At 60.0% G+C, this 24,938-nt stretch overlaps 2 protein-coding genes across 3 annotated transcripts in view; both read right to left on the bottom strand.

The window, feature by feature from the left end:
- Window positions 1–700: 700 nt before the first annotated feature.
- CAMK2B (calcium/calmodulin dependent protein kinase II beta) lies at window positions 701–19,795 on the bottom strand. 2 transcript variants are annotated; one of them, XM_062510707.1, is made up of 21 exons: window positions 19,731–19,795; window positions 17,144–17,238; window positions 15,414–15,473; window positions 15,081–15,135; window positions 14,915–14,980; window positions 12,702–12,774; window positions 11,915–12,017; window positions 11,496–11,579; window positions 10,897–10,991; window positions 10,551–10,673; window positions 10,384–10,467; window positions 9,888–9,930; window positions 9,360–9,434; window positions 7,357–7,397; window positions 7,202–7,273; window positions 5,624–5,668; window positions 5,336–5,384; window positions 2,267–2,342; window positions 2,094–2,188; window positions 1,518–1,752; window positions 701–1,449 (listed from the first exon to the last, which is right to left on the bottom strand). In XM_062510707.1, exons 1-20 carry the CDS (start codon window positions 19,793–19,795, stop codon window positions 1,520–1,522), a joined length of 1,632 nt encoding a protein of 543 aa, XP_062366691.1. In that variant the 3' UTR covers window positions 701–1,449; window positions 1,518–1,519. The 2 variants fall into 2 exon arrangements, with proteins under 2 accessions (XP_062366691.1, XP_062366692.1); XM_062510708.1 differs by lacking the exons at window positions 15,081–15,135; window positions 15,414–15,473; window positions 17,144–17,238; window positions 19,731–19,795 and adding an exon at window positions 13,842–13,914 and having other exon boundaries at window positions 14,931–14,955.
- Window positions 19,796–21,256: 1,461 nt separating this feature from the next.
- Window positions 21,257–24,938, bottom strand: part of NUDCD3 (NudC domain containing 3) — a 28,555-nt gene continuing 24,873 nt past the window's right edge. The window contains exons 5-6 of the mRNA XM_062510617.1: window positions 22,894–23,082; window positions 21,257–22,326 (exon numbers count right to left, since the gene is read on the bottom strand). Coding sequence (XP_062366601.1) covers window positions 22,216–22,326; window positions 22,894–23,082 — 300 coding nt within the window. The 3' untranslated portion in view covers window positions 21,257–22,215. The remainder of the gene's footprint in view (window positions 22,327–22,893; window positions 23,083–24,938) is intronic.

Raw genomic sequence — 24,938 nt, 5'->3', positions numbered from 1 at the left:
CACCTCTTACTTTAATGATTGTTGGTTTTTCCTCAATTTATTTGCAGTTTTCCCGAGACAAAAACGAAATCAGAGTAATCTTTTACACTTACAAGGCTCAGAAAGAAAAGACAAAAGGTTTTTTGGGGGAGGGGCATGGGGGGATATGCTGGAGAGGGGGAGACAGAAAAAGAATGAGAGAAAAGGGGAGGAAAGAGAAAAATTTGGCAACGATCCACCAGCATTCATGGAACAGGAACAGCTCAGCTCCTCAACATACAGCGTTAGCGCCCGAGGGTTGCTCCCGCGCAAAGGGCATGCAGAGAAATCATCAGAATAATTAAAAAATAATTATTATCCCCTGCCCGTCCCGTCCCCTCCCCCTAGCCAAAACCAGCCCTCAGCACGGTGGGGACGCCCTGGGGAATTGCGTGGGGGGTGCCTGGGAGTGGAGTGATGCCGCCCCAGAGACGGGGGTTGGGGGTGATGGGGTCCCCCCAAGTGCTGGCCATGGGAGAGGGGGTGCAGGATGTGCTGCAGGTGCCCCTGTGCTGGGGAGTCCCTGGCAGAGCAGCCTGTGCCCCCTAAGAGACCCATTCTCTTAGTCTAAAGTGCTTTCGATGCTGCGTCAGTGCTGGCTGGATCATCCTGAGCCCCCCACCCCAAACCCCAACACCCCCCAGCTGCCCTCTGCCCCCTGACACAGCACCCACATCCCCCCTGCCCCAACCTGCCAGCAGCTGGAGCTGGCACCTGTGACATGGGGTGCTGGGGATCAGCAGGGTGGGAACACGGGGGTGTGACTGGTGAACCCTCCCAAAGGCACTCGCCGTGTTCCCTGCGCAGCAATGCCCAAGATCAGCCTTGGGCTCCCATAGGCAGCACTCACAGGGGAGGCACTGGACTGGGGTGGAGGGGATAGAGTCCATGTCTGTCCCCCCCACCTCACTCACCCCCTGGCAGCCCCCCCATTGCTGGGAACCCCCGTGGGAATTCAAAAATAAATAGCTCTCTCTATGTACAGGGGCTGGGGCAGGACAGAGCAAAGCGGAGCCCAAAGAACAACATCCACCACCAGCGACAGCAACACGCCACGAGCACAGCCGGGAGGGGGGCTGGGACCCCCCTTCCCCCCCCAGCAGAGACGGGCCAAGGGGGGGGGCTGAGCCCCCCAGCGCCCTCACCTGTGGCCGAGCGGCTGGGTTGGGTTTGGGGGTGTGGGTGGGGTTCGGATTGGGGTGGGTTTTCCCCTTTTTTTTTCCTTTTTTTCCTTGTCTTCATCATTTCAGCTTTTTTTTTTTTTTTTTCTTTTTGTTTTCTGCAAACACAGGCACTGGAGGGGGGGAGCAGGGGCCAGGGTAGGGGGGACAGGCATGCGGACGCGTGCTTGGGGGGGCCGCAGCTCCGGCTGCCGCCTCGGCTCCCATCGCCGTCTCCATCGGGCTGGAACCAGGACAGCCACCGCAAGCTCTGTGGGGACACCCTGGTGAGCCACAACTGGGGCTCCCCATAGCCCCAAGCCCCAAGCCCACCCTCACCTTCACTGGAGCGGGGCGACAGGGGCCCCTGAACCGTGGAAGTGGACGTTCTGCCACTTGCCATCGCGGCGGTGCCAGACGCGGGTCTCCTCGGACTGGCTGGTGCGGGGCCGGCCCTGCGCGTCGATGTACTGGGTGAGGCGGATGTAGGCGATGCAGGCAGCGTCCTCCCCGATGACGTGCACGTGCGGGTTCAGGATGGTCGTGTGGATGGGCTTATTGTTCTTGGAGAGCACTGTGGGGTGGCCGAGGTCAGCGGGGCTGGTACGGGTAGGGGGATGCACATGGACAGGGCAGGGAACAGGCAGGGGAAAGGGGGAGTAGGGCAGGTAATGGGTGACGAAGGGGCAGGGATGGTGGCAGTGCACACGGACAAATGGCCCAGCAGGGGAGGGCTAGAGACAGGCAGGAGTGGTAACCAGGATGGGCAGTCAATGGGCAAGAGACAGGGGACAGTGAAGGAGACAGGCAGGGAGACAGGATCGATCAGGTTGGGCTGGACAGGGAGAGGATCAGCAGGGTAGGCAAGACGGGCAAGTGGCACAGGCAGGTGGTACAGGCAGCTCGGGTACTCACAGTTCTCGAAGTAGAAGCGGTGGAAGTCCATCCCCTCCACCAGGTTGCCCAGTGCCTCGGGCTCAAAGGAGGTGAGCCCCGGGTCGCAGATCTTCCTGCAGGCAGCAGGTGAGAGTGGCCCTGCCTGGCCCCACCCCTCCCGGCCCCGCCCCGCCTGGCCCTGCCCCACTCACGCGTAGGCCTCGAAGTCCCCGTTGTTGACGGCCTCGATGAGCTGCTCCGTGATCTTGATGATCTCCTGCTTGCGGGCTGAGGGCACGTCACTGTCACCACCACCTCCCCAGCCCCCCGGTGGCACGCACCGTGGGGGTGGGTGGACGAGATGTTGGGATGGACATAGGACATGAAGGGGAGGCATGGGGACAGACACAGGGACAGACAGACCGACCTTGCAGGCAGAAAAACCTTGGAGACAGACAGACCATGGGGATGGACTATGGGGACAAACACAGGGACCTTGGGGGCAGACAGACCGACCATGAGGGCAGGCAGACAGACCACATGGACAGACACAGGGACCTTGAGGACAGACACAGAAACCATGGGGACAGATGCCCCTTGGGGACAGAGGTCCTTGGGGACAGATAGGGACGACTGTGCTCCCAGGACCCCCACAGCTCTGCGACACCAGTATTCACATAATCCTCTCAGCACGTCTCATTGCCACCCACTGCCACCCCTGCATGTCCCAGCACCACCCCAGTGCCCTCCCAGCATGCTCAGGCATCCCAGTGCCTGCTCAGCATGTCCCAGTAGCTCCAAGTGCATCCCAGCATTACTCCTGCAAGTCCCAGTATATCCCAGTGCCATTCTAGCACATCCCAAAACAGACAGTTCCATACCAGTGTTTCCCAGTGCCATCCCACTGTGTCTCAGTGCCATTCCAGTGCATCCCAGTGCCCTCCCTGTTCCATGCAAGTGCACCCCAATACATCCCAGTGCAATCCCAGTGCATCCCAGAGCTGCTCCAGTGTCCTCTGATGCATCCCAGTGCCATCCTATTGCTTCCTAGTGCATCCCAATGCCAGCCCAGTGCATTCCAATATGGCGCAGTTCCATCCCAATGCAATCCTACTGCATTCCAGTGACAGCCCAGGACACTCTAGTGCCACTCTACATCTCAGTCACATCCCAGGGTGTTTCAATACCATTCCAGGGCATCCCAATACACCCCAGTTTACATCAGTAAATCTCAGGGCCATCCCACTGCATTTCAGTGCAATCCAGTGCCAATCTACTGTGCCCCAGTGCCCTTCTAGTATATTCCAGTTCACCCCAGTGCAACCCAGCATCATGCTGTTGAATTCCAGTGTGTGCCAGTCCAATTGCACTGTGGTCCAGTATCATTCCAGCGCGGCCCATCCCATTATACCCCAATGACTCATTTCATCCCAATGCCAATCCCAGTCACCTCAGTTTCATTTTAGTGCAACCCAGTGCTACTTCAGTGCGTTCCAAAAGAGCTCAGTTCCCTCCCAGTATCTCCCAGTGCTATTCTAGAGCATACCATACACTCCAGTTTGCTCTGGTGCATCCCAGTAACATCTCACTGCATCTTTGTGCCAATCTCCTGTGTCCCAGTGTTATTCTAGTGTATCCCAATACATCCCAGTACCACTCCAGTGCATTGCAGTAGCATTCTACTGCTTCCCAGTGCATTCCAGTACCGTTCTAGTGCATTCCAGTATAGCCCAGTTCTATCCAATACATCCCACTGTCACTCCAGTGCATCTCAATCTTAGTACCATTCTACTGTATCCCAGTGCTTTCCAGTCCCAGTAGACTTATCCCCAGTCCATTCATCTCCCTAATGTGCTCCAACCACCTCAGTGCCACTCCTCTATATCCCAGTTTGTCCCAGTGCATCTCAATGTCACTCCTATGCCCTCCCAGAGCACCTTGGTACCACTTCTGCGCATTCCAACACAGCCCATTTCCATCCCAGTATGACCCAGTACTATTCCAGAGTATAACAGTACACTCCAGCTTGTGTCAGTGACTTCTCACTACATCTCAGTGCCAAGATATTGTGTCTCACTACTATTCCAGGGCATCCCAATACATCCCAGTACAGCTCAGTTCTACCCAGAGCACCTCTTGGTACCATCCCACCATGTCCCAGTATCATTGCAGTGCATCCTCATGCCACCCCAGTGCCTTTTCAATGAACCCCAGCTGCCATTCCAGTGCCATTCCAGCATGTCCCAATCTACTCCATTTTCATCCAAGTGCACCCCAATGCATCCTAGTACCCTCCCAGTGCATCCCAGCGTGCTCCCAATGCCTCCTGGTGCCATCTCAATGAATCCTAGTGTTAGCCCAGCTCCAGCCTAGCACAACCCAGATCTATTCCAGTGCATTTGAAAACTCCCAGTGCATCCCAGAAATGTCCCAGTACAACCCCAGTGCATTCTGGCGCCAACACTTTGTCATTCTTGTGTACCCCAGCGAATTCCAGTGCTATCCCAGTGCCATCCCGAAGCATCCTGTTGCCATGCCAAATTCCACCCAGTGCATTCCAGTGCTGCCCAGCAGATCACAGTGTACCAACTGCATCTTGGTGCCATGCCAGTTCCACCCCAGTGCAATCCAAGGCTTCCCAGTGCCAACCCAATGCATCCCTGCTCTATTCCAACACATTCCATCCAGCACACTCCCAGTGCATCCTATTGTCACCCCAATGCATCTTTGTGTCATCCCAGTGCATTCCAGTGCCATCCCTGTGCATCGCATCACTGTACCAGTGTATCCTAGTGCCACTCACTCCAGTGCAGCCCAATGCATCCTTGTGCCATCCCAGCTCCATCCCAGTGTATTTCAGTGCTGCTCCAGTGCATCCCAGTGAACCAAATGCATTCTGATGCTATGCCAATGCCATCCCATTGCTATTCCAGTGCACCCCAGTGCCTCCTAGTGTCATCCTAGCACATCCCAGCTCCACCACAGTGCATTCTAGCACACTCCCAATGCATCCTAGTGCCATCGCAGTGCATTCCACAACTGTCCATCACAGTGCCATCCCAGTGCATCCTGAAGCCATCCCAGTTCATCCCAGTACCATTCCAGTGCACCCCAATGCATACTGGTGCCATCCTAGAGCCATCCCAGTACATTCCAAGACCCTCCCAGTGCATCCCACTATCATTCCAGTGCAGCCCAATGCAACCTATCACCACCCCAGTGCATCCCAGCTCCCTCCCAGTGCATCCCAGTGCAACCCTGCCGCCCCCTGCGCCCGTCACCTTTGGTGTCCTCATCCTCAATGGTGGTGTTGGTGCTGTCAGAGGACTCCTGCTCATGGGACGGCGGCGATGGGGGGGAGACACAAACAGGGGGGTCAGACTGGCCCTGGGGGGACAGGGAGGAGGGACAGGCCCAGCCTGGGCTTGGCAGGACCCCAGTGATGCTGGATGTCACAGGGGGACCCCGCTGTCACCGTGCCCCACGCGCACTCCTCATCCACGTCACCCCCCCCACGACATGGCTGATGCTGGTGGGAGGATGGAGGCGGAAAGCAGGGGCAGCGATACCTTGGTGCCGTCCACGGGGTTATGAATTACAGTAGTTTGAGGCTCCTATGGGAGAAGGGAGAGAGACAGACGCGGGGGTGGGGGGAAGCGAGAGCCCGGAGGGGACAACAAAGGGGGACGACGGATTGAGCAGCACGTGGACAGGGGCAAGGAGAGACCCAGACCAGATTTGGGAAGGGGATAGAGAGGGGGGAGAGAAGCAGAGAATCATTAGTCCAGCAAAGCCAAATGGTTTAATTCACAGACATGGAAGGGGAAGAAAGGGGGAAAAGTAGTGGGTAGAGCCAGGGAAGAGACGCAGCAAGGCCAAAAGGATGGGCTGGGGGCAGCTCCATGCCCCTGTCCTGCATCCTGGCGCCCAGGGGCTCCACTCACCTTGCATCTGAGCATCCCAGGCATCCCTGTATCTGAATCCCAACCATCCTGCTGCCTGCATCCCAAGAACTGCCCATATCCTTGTGTATCCCTCAGCTTGCACCCAGACCATCCCTATGTCTGCATCCCAAATACCCCACTGCCTGTATTCCAAACATCCCCTGGCTTGCACCCCAACTATCCCCGTGTCCGGATCCTGACCCACATCCCAAGCACTGAGCATCCACAGCTTCCCGCTGCCTGCATCCCACCCTCAGTGTGTGGGGTAGGCACCACTTTCTCCATATCCTGCACTCACCAACCAACCAGGCACACCTTCCCCAGTGCACAACACTCTGTGCCAGTTGGCCATCCAACTGGCTGTATTCTGCCCTCATGGTACCATGTCCCTGCCCTTGTGCTCCATCCCTTGTGCCATAAAGGTCACAATCGGCATCCCTGCACCCACATCCTGCACCAGCCCTGCTGTTGGCAATGCCAGAGGACCCCCAAATCCTGCCCCTGCTGTTCCAGACAGCCACACCTTTCCTGTGTTCCGCACTCCCTGTGCCAGCTGGGCAGTCCTGTGTCTGGACCCTGCACTTACCTCACCTGCGAGGTCACAGAGGGCAGTTCCATCCTTGTGATCCTGCACCTGCCTTGCCATTGGCATCGCACTGGTGTCCCTGTCCCCCAACCCGTCACCCACATCACTATCTATGTCACCAAGATGCTCCTGCCTGGGGCTTTTCCCCATTATGGGGCATTGATGCCTGTACCCTGCACCCACTTTGTTCCCAGGGTGGGGCATCCCCATACTCATGTCCTGTACCCACCTTGGTCCCCATGTCACAGGACATCCTCATGCCTATATCCTGCACCCACCTTACTGTCCCCATGGAAGGTACATCTCTGTGTCCTGGACCTACCTTGTCCCTATGGTGGGACACCTGCATGACAGTGTCCTGCACCCATGTCACTGTCCCCATGGCTGAGGGAGATGCAGAGCTGTCCACATGCCTGCACCCTTCACTCACCTTGTCTGTCCAGTGGGGTCGACCTGCGCCCCTGTCCTGCACACCCCTTTCCATCCTTGGGACACCCCCCTCCCCGGCGAGCCCAGGAACAGCCAGTCAGGGGCGCGCATGGTGATGGATGGGATGGGCTGGTGGGATGGATCCAATGGGATGGGGGATCTGGGGTTGCAGGGTAGGGGGCACCTACCAGAGCGGTGGGCGGGAGGGTCCCCTTGGGGCTGGTGACGCCAGCACTGCCTTTGGTGCTGTTGGTCTGAGGCTAGAAGGGAGAGATGGAAGGGGCTGTGGCATGGGTGGGGAGCAGCCCATCCTGGCTTCCCCCCAGCCCCTCTGGCCCCTCACCTTCACACCGTCTGCCTTCTTGTTCAGTAAGCTCTTAGCTGCTGCAGGGGGAGACAGTGTCAGTGCCCGCCCTCAGCACAAGGGACACCCCCAAAGCCAGGCCCTTCCCAGCCACCCAACTGGATCCCACCCTGGGTGCTGGCAGCACCTGCCACCCCAGTGTCAAAGAGGGGGAACACATGAGGTGTGTTGGTGGTGTCCCCATCCTGGGAGAGGTCCCCATTTTAGAGGGGTGGTCCCCATGTGGGGAGGGGCATCCCCGTTCTAAGGAAGTCTCAATTTTGAGGGGTAACCCTATGCTGGGTGGGATGTCCCCATCCTAGGGGAATCCCCATTTTGGGGGGGTTCTCCATGCTGGAAGGGGTGGTGTCCCCAACCTGAAGGGGTCCCCCACCCAAGGAGGGCTTTCCCCAACCTTGTGGGGCCGTCCCCATCCTGGTGGGTGTCCCCATCCTAGTGGGAGATTCCCAAACTCAGGGGGTTCCCCAGCCTTGAGGGACTCTTCCCACCCTGGGGGGGATGTCCTCAACGTGTGGAGATCCCCATCCAGGCAGGGTGTCCCCACTCTGGAGGGAGAGGTCCTCAAACTCAGTGGGTCCTAAGACTGGGGGAAGGAGGTGCCCCCAACATGAGGGGGTCCCCATCCTGGTGGCCCCTGCGTTGGGGGAGCAGGGCTGGCTTACCTTGGAGAAATGCAGAGAGGAAAGCGAGAGAGAGGAGTGAGGAGAAGGGCAAGAGAGAAACGGAGGGAGGGGAAAGGAGGAAAAGGGGAAAAACATAAAAAAAGAACATAAAAAAGATGAGTTGAGTACAGGGGGTGGGGACAGCTGCCTGTGCCCCGCCTGTTTCCCTGGAGGGGGACAAGGACAGGCACGGGTATGAGCACCTGTCACTGCTACCACGATCTCTGGCCAGTGGGGGCATAGGGTGTGACGGGGACATGGTGGGGCACAAGTGGTTGTGGGGGTGTAAAGGGCAGGGGGTGTCACCTCGGAGCATTCTTGTCATTCCTCCACACTGAGCGACCCCTCCCCCGGCTAGCATCACAAGTTGAGGGGGGATGTGCGATGACAAGTCCAGTGATAGCAGAGTGGCACCCATCAGCACCAAAGGAGGGGGTGGGCAGATGCGGGGAGGAGATGACCCACACATCCCTCCCCCGTGGACCTATGTCTCCTCAGGAGTCCCTAGCAGGGTGTCCCCAAGGATCCCGGTCCGTCTCCTGAAAGCAGGTGGGTGCTGAGAGGTGGGGGTTTAAACCAGAGCCAAACTGTGGGACGGGAGAGGGGGACCCCTGGCGCGGGGACCAACGATAGCCCTTTGTGTGGGGGATGGTTTAAGACCCGCCTAGTGTTTCGCGGCTCACAAACACTGGCTGCAGCTCTCAAAAGCTGTGGGGAGGCACATGCTGGGGGGGCACATGCCGGCGGGAGACACATGCAGGGTGGGGACGCAGGGGGGGAACACAGGACATGCAGCCCGTTTGCCCCCCTTCCATGCACCGGTGTGCACCCCCTGTGTGCATGAGGGGGACAATGCTGTGGGGTGGGAGCGGTGGGGGCGGGGGGGGCACACCCTAAAATTATCCCCCCCACCCCCAGCTCCCCGTCGTTGACCCAGATGTGCACCCTGGAGATGCCACCCAGTGTGTCCCCCCTGCAGGAGCCACTGGCCCAGGGTCAAGCACTCAGCAGCCCTGCCTGGGCAGTGGGGGCTGGTGCAGAGACCCCTCCCCCGGGGCCAGCTGCGGGATGGCAGCAGAGGGGACAGGGGCATTTCTTGGTGCCAGCGGGGAGGGGGAGAGGCTAGAGGGCTGCGGGTGGACAGTGGCGGGGGGCCATGCATGCGCTCCAATTTCCCAGGAGGGTACCCGAAACTCGTTGGGGAGGTGGGAGGCAGGGAAGAGGATGGTTGGGAGAAGAGGGTGACATGGGGATGAAGGATCTGGGGACACACAGAGACCAAGCGGGGCCGGGGGGGGGGCCCTTTGCGGACGCGTCTACCTTGTTCCACCAGCCCCAGGGGGGCCCCGGCAGCAGCCGCCGACATGGTGGGAGGAGCGGTGGTCTGTCTGCCCACTGCGGGCCACGAGAGAGAGAGAGAGGGAGCAGAGCTCCTGTTAGGAGGGGTGGGGAGGGGCTGCAGCCGGGGCCCCACCTCACCCCCCCACCCCCAGCAAGAACTCTTGGGGTGCCCATCACCCTGGCCTCAGGCCTGGGGTGGCTGGTGCTGCTCCGTCCCCGTCCCTGTGTTGCCCCCCACCAGCCACCGGAGTGGGGGGGGGACACACGAGGACCGGGCACTACCTGCTGCTGTGTGCGTGGGGCGGGGGGGCCGAGTCCTGCCCCCACCTTGGCTACCACATGCCCCGTCCTCACCGATGGGGAAAAAATGGGTGGGGGGGTTAAGGAAGGGAGGGGAGAAAGAGAGAAAGACAGCGAGATAGAGAGAGGGGGGCACCGGCCCGGGGGGGGGCTACGGAGGGGGGCTGCAGCCCCCGGCCCCCCCGGCCAGTGGGAGCCACCCCTTACCTGAGAAGTTCCTGGTGGCCAACATGGTGGTGAGGATGGCACCCTGCAGGAAGGGGCATGGTGAGCCAGGGAGAGAGTGCTAGGCTGGGGTGGTACAGTATGGGGCCCATGGGACTGGAAGTGGGAGATGGGTTTGCAGGATGAGGGAGCAGGATGGAGCCATGGGACCAGGCAGTGGGATAGAAGGTGTAGATTAGGGTGTGCAGCTGGATGTGGGCAGGCCAGAGCATGGGGCAAGATACTGGGCAGGGACAAGGTGGGACCGTGACACACTGTGTGTCACTGGGATGGGAAGGGACTGTGCCCCATGGAAAGTCACAGGAAGGCCCTGATGGGTGCTGGGGTGGGAACATGCCACACCAGGTGCTGCCAGAGCAGCCAGAGCAGGGGTCCCACAGTGAGAAGGGGAGGGTGCCGCAGGAGAGCCCAATGGAGAGGCATGGTGGTGCTGGAAAGCACTGTCCCCAGCCCACACCTCCCTCACCAGCACCCTCACCTTGAGCTTCCTCCGGGCATTGAACTTCTTCAAGCACTCCACTGTCTCCTGCCTGTGCATCATGGAGGCCACGGTAGAACGTTGCTGCGGGGGACAGTGGGGTCAGCACCAGGTGCCAGCAGTCACTGGACCAGGGTGACACACACTGGGGGCCACACTGCACTTACGCAGACCCACGGGTGCTTGAGGGCCTCGTGGGCTGTGATGCGCTTGCCAGGGTTGATGGTCAGCATCTGATTGATGAGGTTTTTTGCTTCGGGAGTGACTGTGTCCCACTCAGGTGAAGGGAACTGGGGGAGCACAGGGACACGGGGGTGACAGCTGTGGAGGGGCAGCCCCATGGCATCAGTGTCACTCCACACCCCTACTTATCTCCAGCCAGCCACTGAAGACATGGCCCAAAGTCACCCCCAGGCTGTGCCTGCTAAAGATCAGCTGTAGCATCTCTCAGTAGGTTCCAGAGTTAATGGGCCAGCTGTTGCAGGGTATGGGGTCCTGGCACCGGGGACTTACATCGTAGGCCCCGGCCTTGATTTGTTGGTAGAGTTTGTGCTGGTCCTCGTCCCAGAACGGCGGGTAGCCCACCAGCAGGATGTACAGGATGACCCCTGAGCCAGGGAGAGCGGGGTTAGGGGAGTGCAGGGACCGCAAACCACCCTCCAGCCCTGCGGTGTCCCTATGACAAAGTAGTCACTCCAAACATGGCCTGTCCCCTGTGCTGCCAGGAGGGCAGAGACAGGGGACAGTGTGGCACTGCCAGGATGGCACGGGATGGCCCCAGGATGGGGTCAGAGCTGGAACAGGAACTGGGATCAGCATAGAAATGGGATGGGAAAGACGGTGAAACTAGGATGGGAATGGAATAAGACTAGAATGGAGCCTGGAAAGTGCCAGAGTGGAAGTGGGATGGGATCAGAATGATCAGATTGGACAGTGATGGGGCAGGGATTAGGATGGGATTGGGCAGGCATTGGGCAGGAGCTGGGCAGGGATTAGGGCAAAGACTGGGGTAGGGACAGGGCAGGGTTCAGGATCATGACCGGGTGCAGGTCTGGGATGGGGCGGAGTAAGGGCAGGGACCGGGCAGGGACTGGGCAGGGACTGGCTCTTACCACATGCCCAGATGTCCACCGGTTTGCCATAGGCCTCTTTGCGCAGGACCTCAGGGGACAGATAGCCAGGTGTGCCGGCAAATCCTGGGACAGGGACAGAGAAATGGATGAGGAGAGACAGGTGAGCCATAATGGGAGGAGACAAGGACAGTACACAGTGCAGGACACAGGACTGGGACATGGGCAGGGATGTGTTGGGCAGGGGTGGACATGGTAGGCACAGGGCAAGATGATGTGGGCACAGAGGCATGGGCATGGTGGGTATGGGATAGGGCTGTGGTGGGCATGGGGCAGATGCAGTAGGAATGGAGCAGGGACTCAGTGGACATGGAGGGACACAGCAGACACAGTGCAGGGGCACGGTGAGCAGGACACGGTGGGCAGGGGCTGGGGCAGGCAGGTGGGACAGCAGCACTCACCAAACCAGGCCTGCTGATCCCCCTGCACCTCGATGGCAAGGCCAAAGTCTGCCAGCTTCACTGCTGCCCCTTTGCATTTGCTGGCCAGGAGCAGGTTCTCCGGCTATGTGGTCACCGAGCACAGGGAGCACCAGGCATGGACAGCACCGGGCACAGATATGGGTGGGGACAGAGAGGAGAGATGGGGCAAATAGAGAAAATTTACCGCTCCCATTGGTCAGGTCTGGCCCATCAGACGGTTCTGTGCTGTGGGGCTGTGGCTATGGGTGCCCTCTGCCAATGGCTGAGGGTGTTGGATGGCACAGCCCCATGGCCAGCTCAGGGTTATCCTGTGTTTCACTGGCCTCATCCCAGCATCCCCCCCAATCCCAGCATCTCCCCATATCCCACCATCCCTCCCATGTCCCACCCATCACTACCTTGTATCCTGCCCTGTCGCCCCCCCCCCCCCCCCCCCCACCCCCAGCAAACCTTCAGCTGCTCCAACCCCCATGACCCCATCTCCACCAGTTCACACTTGCCCTGGGGCAATGGCAACTGGGGAGGGGTTGCAGTGAGACCCCCCCCCCCCCACAGCAGTGCCAAACTGTGTCACAGCTGGAAGACACATCCCCAGGAAAGGTAGATGGGAGTGCTCAGAGCTGAGGGGATCCCCCAAGCCCATCAAGATCTCAGTGACTCCCCAGAATCCACTGGGCCAGGACCACGGCCAGGTGGTGGGGATCCAAAGAACTGGGCAGGGGGTGAGGGGCAGAGGGACAGATGGAGGTTGGGGGGACTCACTTACCTTGAGGTCCCTGTGGACCACCCCCATCTGGTGACAGTGCAGGACAGCCTCCAGGATCTGCTGGATGCAGTGGCTGCGTGCAAATGGGAGGGGGGTCAGAGGTACACTGCTCCCCCACCTCCCATACCCCCTGTCCATGACCTGCACCTCCAAACCAGCCCCTCTGTCCCACTTCTAGGGCTCCACTGCACCCAGGGGGAACTGACAAAAATGAGTGGTGACCTGGGATCTGTGGGTGCTGTGCATGGGAACCCCTCTGTATCCCTGACAGGGGGTTCAGCTGTGGGGCATCACCCCTAGGGGGACTCCTGAGGGATCACCACCTGGGGAGGTTACCCAGAGGGGTTACCCTTGGGGAGAGTCCCACCTGGGGTGGTTCATTGCCTAGGGGACACCTATGGGGTTGTCACTGCCTGAGGGGAGGGTCATCTCTGAGGTTGTGACTCCTTCCTGGGGGGCATCACCCTTGGGACATATAACTGTCTGGGGGTCATCCCTTGGGGGTCACCTCTGGGGTGTCATCCCAGGGTTGTCACTTCAAGGGGGTTACTGACTAGGGGTTACACCTGTGAGATCATCCCTTGAGGGGTCACTACCTGGGGATCATCCTGGGGGGGATGGTCACTGGCTAAGGGCTCGTTCCTAGAGAGGTCACTGCCTGGGGGTCACCCCTCAGTGCCTACCAGGTGAGCTCCAGCCTTGGCACAGAACCACAGGGGGTCATCCCAATGGTGCTTTTGTGCCCATCCCCTGTCTCCCATAGGAGCCCCCCTATCTCTGCTGCTGCCCAGACACTGGGATCCCCCAGACAGGACTCATGGGGGAAGGGGTGAACAGGGGATGTGGGGGAGAGGGGTGGATGGAGACGAGACAAGAAAGAAAGAGGAAAGGAGCGAGGGGATGAGAGCCTGAAATGGGGGTGAAGGGGGACCCCGCCTAGCTGGGGGAGCGGGGACATTAAGGGGGGCAACCTCCCTGTGAGGGGTGCAAAAAAGGGGGGTCAGGGAGAAAAAAGAGTGAGGAGAAAGCCCCACAGCAGGGTCCTGACAAGTGGAGCGGGGGGGCCGGGAAGCGGGGGCAGCGGTGGGTGGGGGCAGCGAGGGGGAAATGGCCCCCCCGGCCCCCCCCCCAGATACTGACCTGCGGCTCCCTCTGCTCAGGGGCAAAGTGATGGGTGGGAGGAACGCGGGCAAAGAGCTCATGGACACAGTGACTGCAAAACAGAACGGGGGGGCAGGGGCGGGGGAGGGCAGGATGGAGGGTTAGGGGTGGGACAGGGGTCAGGATATGGGGGCAGGATAGGGCAAGGGGTGTGGGAGGGAGGCGGGATGGGGTGAAGGGGTGCAGGATGGAGGGGTAGGAGGTGGGAGACTGGGGCAGGATGAGGTAAAGGAGGTGGGAGGGGGGGGGCAGTTTGGCGGGGTGGGATGAGGTAGAGGGGTGGGAGGCAAGAAGTGGGGATCAGGGTGTGGGGACAGGTTGGGGTGAAGGGGTGGGAAAAAGAGGCAGGAGAGGGGGATGGGGAGTAAGGGGCATTTCAGGGGCAAGGACAGGTGTAGGAGGCAAAACAGAGGGCAAGGGCTGGAAGGGGCAGTGAGCAGAGGGCAGTGGTGGGACAGACGGACACACATATGGACACACGGACACACACAGAGCCCGAGCAACGTGTGATGGGAGACGAGAGGGACAGAGGGGTGGGGGGAATGGATGGAAGAGGTGAGGGGCACAAAGGGGACAGGGATGGGGCGGGGAGGAGGGGGGGAGGGCGGTGGAGATGAGGGGAACGAGAGAGGGGGAGAAACAATGTTGTGAAAGCCCAAAGACCACGGGGAAGGGCACACGGCAGTACACAGGGCACTGGGGGGGGGGGGCTGGGGACAGCACAGAAGGAGCCCTGGGGGCCCCCCCACTTGCCACCAGCCCCCCCAGCACAGGTCATGATAGTGCCAGGACTCAGCAGCAGAGGGGGGAATCATGGAGTGGGAACTGAAATATTGGAATATGGGAGTCCCCACCCCACCCAGCAGCAGGATGGAGCCAGTGGAGGGATTACAATAACAGGGGGCAGAGGGAGTGCACCTCCCCTCCCACTAGGTGCCCCCCCTGCCTGCCTTGCTGGAGCTGTCCCCTCTGCAGGCCTCCCAGGGTGCAGGGCATGGGTGGCTGAGGGTGTCCAGGGCTTTAAGGGGGTGCATGGGCCGGTGAAGGCTCACCTGGCATCAGCCTCACTGTAGTACTCCCGCGCCACGATGTCCTCAAAGAGTTCACCACCTGTTACCCTGAAACACAGCCAGGTACCACATCACCTTGAGACCCTTGGGAGCCCCCAGGATCCCCTAAGCCCCTTCTGAAGCTCTGGGAGCCTCCTGCCACACTCACAGGTCAAAGACGAGGTAATGAAACCCCTCCTCAGAGATGCTGTCATGGAGCCGCACTGTGGGGACCAGATGGGGACAGGGACAGGCTCAGTCTCAGCCCCCCATATACTCCCTAACCTCCTCCCCCAGTCACATGTGGCATTCATGTGTGCCTGTGTCACATGCAGCCCACACACCCACACCCAGTGCCCCAAAGGTGGCACCCAGAGGGACCCCAGGATGGGACCTCATACATCCCCAGAGGGACACCCAACATATCCCCAGGGTGTCATTCAGGGTGTCCCACAAGCAGGTCCACAGTGGTGAGACTTCCCTGGAGTCCCCAGTCACTCACCGATGTTAGAGTGCTTGAGCAGCCGGCAGATGCGTGCCTCGCGCTCCAGCTTCTGGTGGTCTGTGGGGACAGTGGTCAGGGGGGGACCTGCCTTGCCCCCTCCATCCCCCCATCACCTGTCCCCAGCCCAACCCCAGCAAGAGGAGCTGTAGATGCCCATGTGGGAGCGCATGTGGCTCTATGAGGTGTGCAGTTATGCACCGGTGGGCAGGGGCGGGGGTTATGGGCTTGTGCACATGTGTCTGGGTATGCACATGTGCAAGTCTGTACATGTTTGCATGTATGCGCATGTGGGTTGGGTGTGCATGTGGATACAGGCATGCACACACTGTGCATGCCTGTACACACATATAGATGGGTGTGCACATATGTGCAAGCACCTGTGGCTGTACCTGTGTGGGGGTATAGAGAGCTGTGTGGATGTACAGGTGTGATTGGTGTGTAGGGATATCCGTGTCCTGCAGCTGTGCACACACATGGGTGTGGCTGTACCTTGTGTACCTATGTGTGCAGCCATACAGCTCCATGGTTGTACTTGTGTGCACAGGTGTACATGTCTGTGCGGCTGCACCCATGTGCATCACTTTACCCGTGTTTGTATGTGATGTGGAGTGTGCAGCTGTACCCGTGTATCGTGGTTCCCGCATGTGCAGGTGTGTGCAGGTGTGCACATCTGTGCAGCTGTGTGTGCAACTCAACACGTGTGTGCCTGCAACAGCCACTGAATACACACATGTACTAGAGTGTGCAGCTGCACCTCTGGATGTGTCTGCATACAAGAGCACACAGACACGTGCACAGATGTGCACACAGCTCACAGACATGCGTACACTGCTCCACTCATGGCTCACACCTGTCCATACAGCTGTACCCACACACACACCCTGTGCCACTCTATGCTGTCTCTTATCCAGATGCACATCCGAAACACCTACACCTCTGCACATTGTCACACATCCCACACCTGCAAACACCTGTACACCCCCACTGCTGAGCACACCCCACCCCATAGGCACCCACTCTGCTCACAGATGTGCACACACAGCAGTGCCCACCTTCATGTGTAAGCACGCACACACACTGTTGACCTGTGCACACCCGCAGCCCCCCTGACACAGTCTGCTCACACCTAGGTGCACACCAAGCACACACACACCTCTGCACATACACTCAGGCATCCCCAATCACAAGTGTGTGCACACCCACACATGTGTGCACACACACCATGAACACACATATGAGCAAGCACTATGAATACACACCTGTGCACACACACTCAGGTAGCCCCACTGCTCATGTGTGCACACACCCCCATTTATACACTGCACACACCTGTAAACACACAGCTCAGGGCTCACACCTGTGCATGCACACCTTCCCCCCCCTCCCCCCCCCCCCCCCATCTGCTTACACCTGTGTACCTGCAGGACATCCCTCAGGGACAGATGATGTTCTGAGGGGCCCCGTGGGAGGCAGCAGGAGGGATAACAGGGACAGGCAGGGCCAGACTCCACCCCGGAGCATTCACTCCCTCCCCCCCACCGGCACCCGGTGTCACCAGCACCACTGAGGTCACAAGCTGTCACAGCTGCCATGGGCATCACAGCTGTTGTGGGCACCAGGGGTATCAGAGGTGTCAGAGGTGCCAGGCATTATCACAGGTACCAAGGATGTCGGGGAGCGACCCCCTGGGGTGCCAGGGAGGTCTCAGGGAGTCCCAGGGGTCCTACCTCTGGCTGAGAGCTTTTTGGTGTTGATGATCTTAGCAGCGTACTCATGGCCAGTGCAGAGCTTGACGCAGCGCCGGACGACCGAGAAAGCTCCCCTGGGGAGGGACAGGCTCAGCACGCCCCAAAGCACCTTGGGGGGTGGGTAGGGAGGTGGCTCCCACCCATGACTCAGCACCTGAGGTCAGGGGGCTTCACCCACAGTGACTCAGCATCAGGGGGTGAACCCCGACACGGGGTCGGGAGGGAGGGCCCTGACACACTGGACCCCTGCTATGCGTGTGCTGGGGGGGCACCACGGGGTGGCTGGGGGAAAGAGGCTGGAGGGGGGGGCTCGGTACCACGCATCATCGGGGGGCGGGGGGGGGGGTCGCGGGAAGGATCCAGCACCGGCAGCTCGTTGCCATGGGAACAGTAGGTGGCCCGGATGGCAGCAGTGGCCGTGGTGGTGATGGTAGTGGCAGTGACAGTGGTGACAGTGGGCACAGGACCCAGCTGTGACTATAGGAAGCTGGCAGCCACCAACACCCCAGGGACAGGGACAGAGATGATAAAATCGTGATCGTGCCCATGCCAGGCAGAAGCACCTTCAAGTGCCATCAGCACCTGTCTCCCTTCCAGGATCCAAGTCCCTGCACATCCCCTGCCTGACAGGCCCCTCCCTTGTTTGAGGGGGTCAAGACAGCGTCAGGGCACACAGAGGAGATCCCCATTACAGGCTGGGGACATGGCTGAGACCAGCACAAGTCCAGTCCTGCCATGTAGAGGGTGCCATGTGGGACGTGTGCCCTGGGAAGGGCACAGGGCCTGGCTGTCTTCTGCCACTGCCCCATGTCCCCATGTCCTCAGGCACCAAGGGCCCCATGCTGGCCAGAACAGTGGGGATCCTCTCACTACCAGGGGAGAAGTGGGTGTTTCCAGGGCCCTGAACCCTCCCTTCCCCATGTGGCCCCCGGGACAGGGGACATGGTGGGTGCCAGCCCCTAACGGGGGGGGTGGGCACACTGTCATGGCCCAAGCCATGCCTCAGTTTTTCCCCGGTGGGAGGAATATCCCCCTCTACCCCGGTGATGGGGGGGGAAACATGCGCGATGGCTGGCAGGCTACACTGAAAGATGGGAAGGGGGAAACAGGACCACATTGCCATGGTAACCAGGATGGGCTGGATATTGGGCAGACCCACAGAACAGCCCCCAATTGGCACCATGTTCCCCCTACCGGTACCCCCAAAGGGACTACAGCCATCCCTGCAAAATGTTCCCCCGATCTAGCGGGGGTGGGGGTGCAACCCCCCCTCACAAAATATCTGACCCCCTCCCCCATCCTCTCATTTTACTCCTGGCTAATCCCTGCCCGTGGATGCAGGGGGCAACTGAAGCCACCATGGCCCTAGGGGCAAATGAACATTCCACCCCCCCCTCCCCCCCCCCCCCCAGAAATAGCTCCTCTTCATTGCCCCACAACACCCACCCGAGGGTGGAAGGTGCAGCTGGGGGGTTTGGAAGGATTCAGGCTGGCAGAGGGGACCCGGGAGTCTTTAAGGCCCAGGGGGCCAAGGAGGGCTGAAGTCTAAACGGACTGGAAGGCGGAGTGGATTTGGGGAGTTATGTAAGGCCCAAAAGTGTCTAATAGGGGATGGGGGGGAATATGGTCTAAAAGGACCAGAGGAGAGAGGAATGGGGAGGGGTGGTCTGTGGAGATGGGGGTGTCTATTGGGGGGCTGTAAGGACTAGGGAGGGGGGAGTCTATCAGGATTGATGGGGGTGGAAGGTTTGGAAGGGACCAGGGGGGCTATAAGGACTGGAGGGGGTGAAGGTTTGTAGGAGCTTTGGTGGGGAGGGGGGTGCGGGGGGTCTGTGGAGATGAGTGGTCTGTAAGAATTGGGGCTCTGTTGGAGCAAGGACTGAGGGGGTCTGCAGTAGCCAGGGGCAGGATTAGGAGTGCTGGGGGAATCTGTGAAAACTGGGGGGGGGGGTTGAGGAGAAATTGGGAGGATCTGTAAGGATGAAGCGTCCATAGGGTCAAGGGCAGATATAATGACTGAATGGGGGGGTCTCTAGGGACTGGTGACTGAGGACTGCAGGGGATCTTGAGGGATGGAGGAGGGGTCTGGGGTGACTAGGCCTGGGGGATGAGGACGGATCAGGGGAGTCTAAAGGTGAGGGACCATAAGGATGGGGAAACCTTGGGGAACAAGGGGCCTGCAGGGACTAGGGGAAGCTATGGGGAGCAGGGCGCCCAGAAGGACTGAGGGGTCTGGGCCACCGGGGAGGGGTGGAAGGCCCCAATAGGGGGGCGGTATAAGGGGTGGGGGCCAGTGGGGGGGCAGGGCCAATACCGGGGGGAGGGGAGTACCGGGGGGGGGTAAGCTGGGCAGGGCCGGTCCCGGGGGGGTGGGCTGGGTGGGGGGGGGCCGGTCTCGGGTGGGGGGTGGGCGGGGGGGGGTAGTCCCGGGTGTCCCATCCCTGGGGATAGGAGGGGGGGGTATGCGTCACGTCTGCACCGAGCAGCTTCCTGAGCCCCGGGCAGCGCCCCCCCCGCCCCCGTCGCGCCCCGGGGCCGGGGCCGGGGCCGGGGCCGCCGCCCTTACTTGCCGATCTCCTCGTAGAGCTGGTACTCGTCAGTGAAGCGGGTGCAGGGCACGGTGGTGGCCATGCTGCCGCCGCGCCGCGCCGCAATGAGCCGCCCCGGCACCGGCTCCGCTCGGCTCCGGCTCCGCCCGGCGCGGGGGGGCGGGGGGAGGCGCCGGGCCGGGGGAGGCTCCAGCCCGGGACAGCCCCCGCCGCCCCCACCCCCCCTCCCGCCTGGGATCCCCCCAACCCCCTCCACGGGGCACACCCCACCTCGGACCTGCCCCCGCACGCCGGGGGGATCCCCCTTGTCTCCACAAGGGCCCCATAAACTAGACCCCCCAATCCCGGGATCCCTTTTTCACAAATTACCGCCGGGAGTGGGATACCAAGCCCCCACCCCTAAAGACCCCATATCCGTACGCCCCTTGCCGGGACTCCCCTCCTAAACAGCCCGGTGTCCAGACTCCCTCTGACGGATCCCCCCTCCCCCCCACCCCAGGGCCCCAAATCTAGACTCACATCCACACTCTCCATAATAGGACGCACATCCAGACCTCTCCCAAGAATCTCATAACCCCTCCGCAAAGGACCCCAAACCTGCACCCCCTTCTGATCTCACATTCTTCCCCTAAAACGCCCCAATACCCAGATAACCTGCTCAAAGACCCCACATCCATGCCCTACCTTGCCTCCTGGGGAATCCCCCCTATTCCCCCCCACGAGCTCCCTCCTCCCGCACCAATGTCACCCCAAACAACCCTTTCAGGCTCCAACCCCTACCTAAGCAAAACACCCAGGAGAGGTCGGGGCAGGACAAAATCACTCTCCTGCCTCCCCCAAGGGCACCTTGAAGCCCCCCAGTATCCGCAGCATAGTGTGGGGGTGGATTTTGGTGCGGGGGACACATAAAAGGCCACCCTTAAGGACACCAGTAGCCCCAGGGCCTGGGGACAGCGGGGTGTTCCCCCCCACCGGAGGGTGGGTGGGTGCGGGTGGGTGGCGGGTGGCTGGCGCTGCTGTTGCCATGGGGACCGTGGGCGGCAGGGGGGGGGGGGGGGACCGCGGGCCCGGTGTACGCATCAGCACCAGGAGATGCCTGCACTGGTGGAGGGGGAGAAGGGGAAAGTGATGGGTGACACCTCGGGGGTGGTATTCCCAAAGTACCCACCATATGAAACCTAGCCAGCTTTGGGGATTCCCACATCTACCCCCCCCCGCCCCAAGGACCCCAAAATCCCCTAATTCCCCCTCAGAATCCCATATTCCAACATCCCCATGCCCAAGTAATCCGTAAGTCCAGCCCTCCTCAGGGTATCCTATATATCCTATAGCCCCTCCCAGGCATCTCAAAATTCACTCCCTCCACCCCCAGGAATCCTATATCCACCCTAACATCCACCCCAGTGTCTGGAGCCCACACTAGCAGACAGACACCCCAGGCATCCTTTTTGGGTGTCCCTGTCCTTGTCCCATAAGCAAGGTGATGGTGGCAAATTGGGCACATTCATCTCCCCAGGGGTAGCACTAAATAACTCACAGGCCCCACGGTGAGACATGTTTATTGCAAACTGGAGGTGGGGACTGGGGAACCAGTCAAGGTGATGGCTGGGGAGCCCCAGCCCACACACCCCAGTGTGTAGGACTGGTGGTAAGCTGTGAGAGCCAGGCTGGGCCTAGGTGGGGCCTACTCTCCTAGGTAGACCCCCCATGCTCAGACCCCTAAGTACCATGCCAGGGAAACCCATGTTTCTGAGGCTCCTGCCCAGCTGCCAGCTGAGGGGTGGGCCTGTAGCCCCCCTACAAATGCCAGTGCTGTGGGGAGCATCCCTGCTGCTCCATGACTAAGGGGGAGCAAACCCTAGGGGATGGCTGTGGTCTCTGCCCACTCCTGGGTGTTCTGACAACCCTCCAGTGAGGAGGTGAAGGAGGGGGAAGCCAGGAGGAAGCCTCCCCCGGAGCTGGGTAGAGGCCAGGGGCAGCACAGCCCCCTTGGGATACCCTGGAGTGAGACTGGCGAGAGGATTTGGGGGTGCCAGGTGGGAAGGGTGCTGGCAGAGGCAGGCAGGGGCAGGCTTCCCCATCCCACTGCCCATACCCAGCACCCATCTCCACCTGTGAGGGACAAAGCTGCCCAGTGCCAGGGCAGGGAGGGCTCGTATCCCCAGAAACCCCAAAAAGCACTATCTTCATCCACCAAAAATAATAATTATGTCACCCAATGCATCCCAATGCCCTCCCTCTATTCCAGAAAAACATGGAGAGTCAACAGCTCGAGGGGAGGGGAGGGCAGGGGAGGGGAGGGGTCCTTGGTACCCAGGTTGCCGTGGTGACAGGATGTAAATCTGCCCACTTCCTCAGGCTTCCCCACACAGCATGGATGGGTGCTGGCAGCATGGATCAGTGAGTCTCAGGCACTGGTGCTGGGAGCAAGGGTCCTGGTGGGCATCCAGGGGCAGGGCGGTCTTCTCTCCCTGCTTTATTTTGCAGTTGTTTTTGCCACTGTCAAAACTGGACGGCGCCGGGGGAGATGTTGAACATCGAGGGGTCGAATTTCTGGCCGCGGAATGGTGAGCCCTCGGTGTCCCAGCCCTTCTTTAACATCTCATGCACCTTCTGCAAAGAGGCCGCAGGCTTCTGTCAGCCTGAGGTGATGCCACGCTGTTCCCCAAATCCCCTGCAGCTCATCCCACAGGCACTGGGGCTGCGTGGCAAACTGACCCATAAGAAGGGATGTGGGCAGCAGTCCCCCTCCTGCCTGGCTGTCAGTAGTCAAGGGCAAACAACACTTCTGTGCTCTGCCTCACTACCTGGGAAAGGACAGACAGCACCCAGGGCAACACCAGGCAGCTCCTGGGTCAGGCTGAGCCATACCCCTGTGGGTCTAGCCCTGAGCAGGGCCAGCTTGGGAGAGAGGAACAGCTATGTGGGGCCCATCCCTGGAACAGGGGGGCTGGGCTTACAGGCACTTGCCAAGCGGCCAGGAAAGGGAAGACAGGAGTGCATGGCAAAAGATCCATCAACAGAACCTCACAACCCCCAAATGTTAGTGTGGGGGGGACACTGTGAAGAGGAGCTCTGAGGTGGAGCAGAGCCATGGGGCCCCTTTTCCTGGGGAAAAGGTCTTGAAGGGCAGGTGGGAGGGCCAGGCTGGGCCGGCAGCACAGGGTAGCCAGCACCTACCAGCTCATGGCTCTGAGGCTTGCCCTGCAGCTTCTGATGGTAGTCAAAGGTGAGGCGGTCAAGCACAGCATGCTCCTCCTCATCCACTGTGGCCATGGAGCGCTCCTTGTTGATCTTGTCAATGTCGATCTGCTCCTCACCCTCTAGGATGGCGTTCCACCAGTACTCGTCCCCCTTGTTCAGGTTGATCTAGGGACAAGGTGTGGGTCAGCAAATGGGGAGAGGAACCCCTCTCCTGCCCAGAATGTGGCGCCCCTGCCCACCTCACACCTCCATGGCAGTGATGCAGAGCTCGGCTGACAGCAGCATGTGCCTTGCCCATGAGTGGAAGTCAAGCTTATACTGATCCAGCCTCACAGCTGGCAGAGGGGGAGGGATGCTTGTTCCTTCCTCCCTCAGCAGCCAAAGGCTTTGCACACCCTGCTGTGGGCCCCCACAGCCCCAGCTCAGGTCCCGTGGATGAAATCTCAGCCTACACTATGGCTCAAAGGCAGGACCACTGTCCCCAGCAGCGCCTGCCTAGGGGTGACACTGGCTCAGGGCCACATGGCTGACACAGCAGCAGTGACAAAGCCCAGGACTGTTGGATGAGAAGGCTGTGTCTGGTGGGGTGTGGGACCAGGGCTCCTGGTGTGGTAGTGTAGCCATCTTGCCTTTCCCTAACCTAGAAGGAACCTTGGCCTCAGCTCCCCTGGCACTGGCTCGGTGGGCAGCAGCATGGGTGGCAAAAGAGGCAAGGGTATCACCTGCTGCTCTGTGCCACCCCTGCTGATTGCTAGCACCTGATTCCCATGGCACCACAGCTCAGCAGCAGCCCTGGAGGGAAGGACAAGGAGATGGGCTATCTTCTTGCTCCAGCCAACATCCATGGGGAAGTGGAAAAAGCTACCAGTTGTAGTCACAGGCATCCCCTGATGGCAGTGCCTTGAACAGAGCTGGCTGGCCAGCACGGCTGTGCTGCAGCCAGCATGGGGCATCCTGCAGTGGGAACTCCAACTTGCTTTTGGTTTTTCCAGGAAGAGTGGGCTGCTTCCTCCCGTGTATTTTAGCACTAATCCCAGCAGTAGGGCAGATTTATGGCATTCGTTGGCCTCTGCAAAATCATCAATAAAGGCAGACAATACAATTTGCTCAAACCTCCCTGGAAGCTCAATAGTTCCGGAGGGGAGAGCACGGACAGCCACTCCTGCTACAGAGCCAAGCTTCTCTGTGGTGCGAAGAAAAGGAACCAATTAATATAGGAGGGGGTGGCTGGGGTTTAATCCTTCCGGGAGAGCAGAGCCGGTAAAATATTCCAGCTTGGGGAAGGTGTTAAGTTTCTCCAGCTAGACAGGCATGCTTGTTCTCTTTTTAATTGCACAGTTCCACTTTGGAGGGGAGGGAGAGCCACCGAAGGTTTGCTTCTGGGCTTCCCAACCCTCGGTGGGCAGGTGGGGGAGTGCAGGAGCCCCCAGAACGTCACCCTGAGACAGAAAGCTAAGTGGAGGGGCAGCAACCCCGGCTGTCCTGCACTTGGAGCAGGATGGCCTTCAGGCTCCTCAGGTTTGGAACATGAGGGATGTCCCTGTGGTGCTGCTGGCAAGGTGTGAGCTTCCCTAGTGAGGGCACCACTACAAACCATGCTCCCATGGCATTGCTGTGAAGCATGCATGACTTGGTATATCCCTACCAGAGCCAGCCTGCTGGCAGAGGGACAGACAAGTATTGGAGGAGTTCAGGCATCACCCCAACTCCATCCCAGACCACTGGGGGATGGAAACCCATCCCCCCTCCCTTCCCTACCAAACCCCTTTCTTTTGCTGGCACCCTGCCACCATCTGCACACCTCTGCAGCCTGCCTGGGGTGATCTGTTCATCCTTCTTTATTCCAAGGGGAAAGCTGTCAAAGTGAGATTCACTCCAAGTGAGCCCCAGTTTCTAAAATGAAATGCCCATGGGTCAGGGCAAGGGTCACTGTATTCATGTGAATTTGTGGTTTTGTGGTTCAAGGCGGTGCTGGAGGACTTGCTGCAGACAAGTCCCATCTCCAAGATGGGGGACACAGA

Source organism: Cinclus cinclus, chromosome 29 (assembly GCF_963662255.1).
Source record: "Cinclus cinclus chromosome 29, bCinCin1.1, whole genome shotgun sequence".
Lineage (NCBI taxonomy): Eukaryota > Metazoa > Chordata > Aves > Passeriformes > Cinclidae > Cinclus > Cinclus cinclus.
Note: the sequence above shows the minus strand (reverse complement) of the source record. Positions and strands in the feature narration are given on the sequence as shown.

Excerpts from the sequence above, each read along its gene's own strand:
- CAMK2B (XM_062510707.1), bottom strand. The coding sequence starts at position 19,795 with ATGGCCACCACCGTGCCCTGCACCCGCTTCACTGACGAGTACCAGCTC. Across the intron at positions 7,274-7,356 it reads AGAAGGCAGACGGTGTGAAG|CCTCAGACCAACAGCACCAA; the intron begins GTGAGGGGCCAG and ends TCTCCCTTCTAG. Across the intron at positions 2,343-5,335 it reads TGAGGATGAGGACACCAAAG|CCCGCAAGCAGGAGATCATC; the intron begins GTGACGGGCGCA and ends ACGTGCCCTCAG.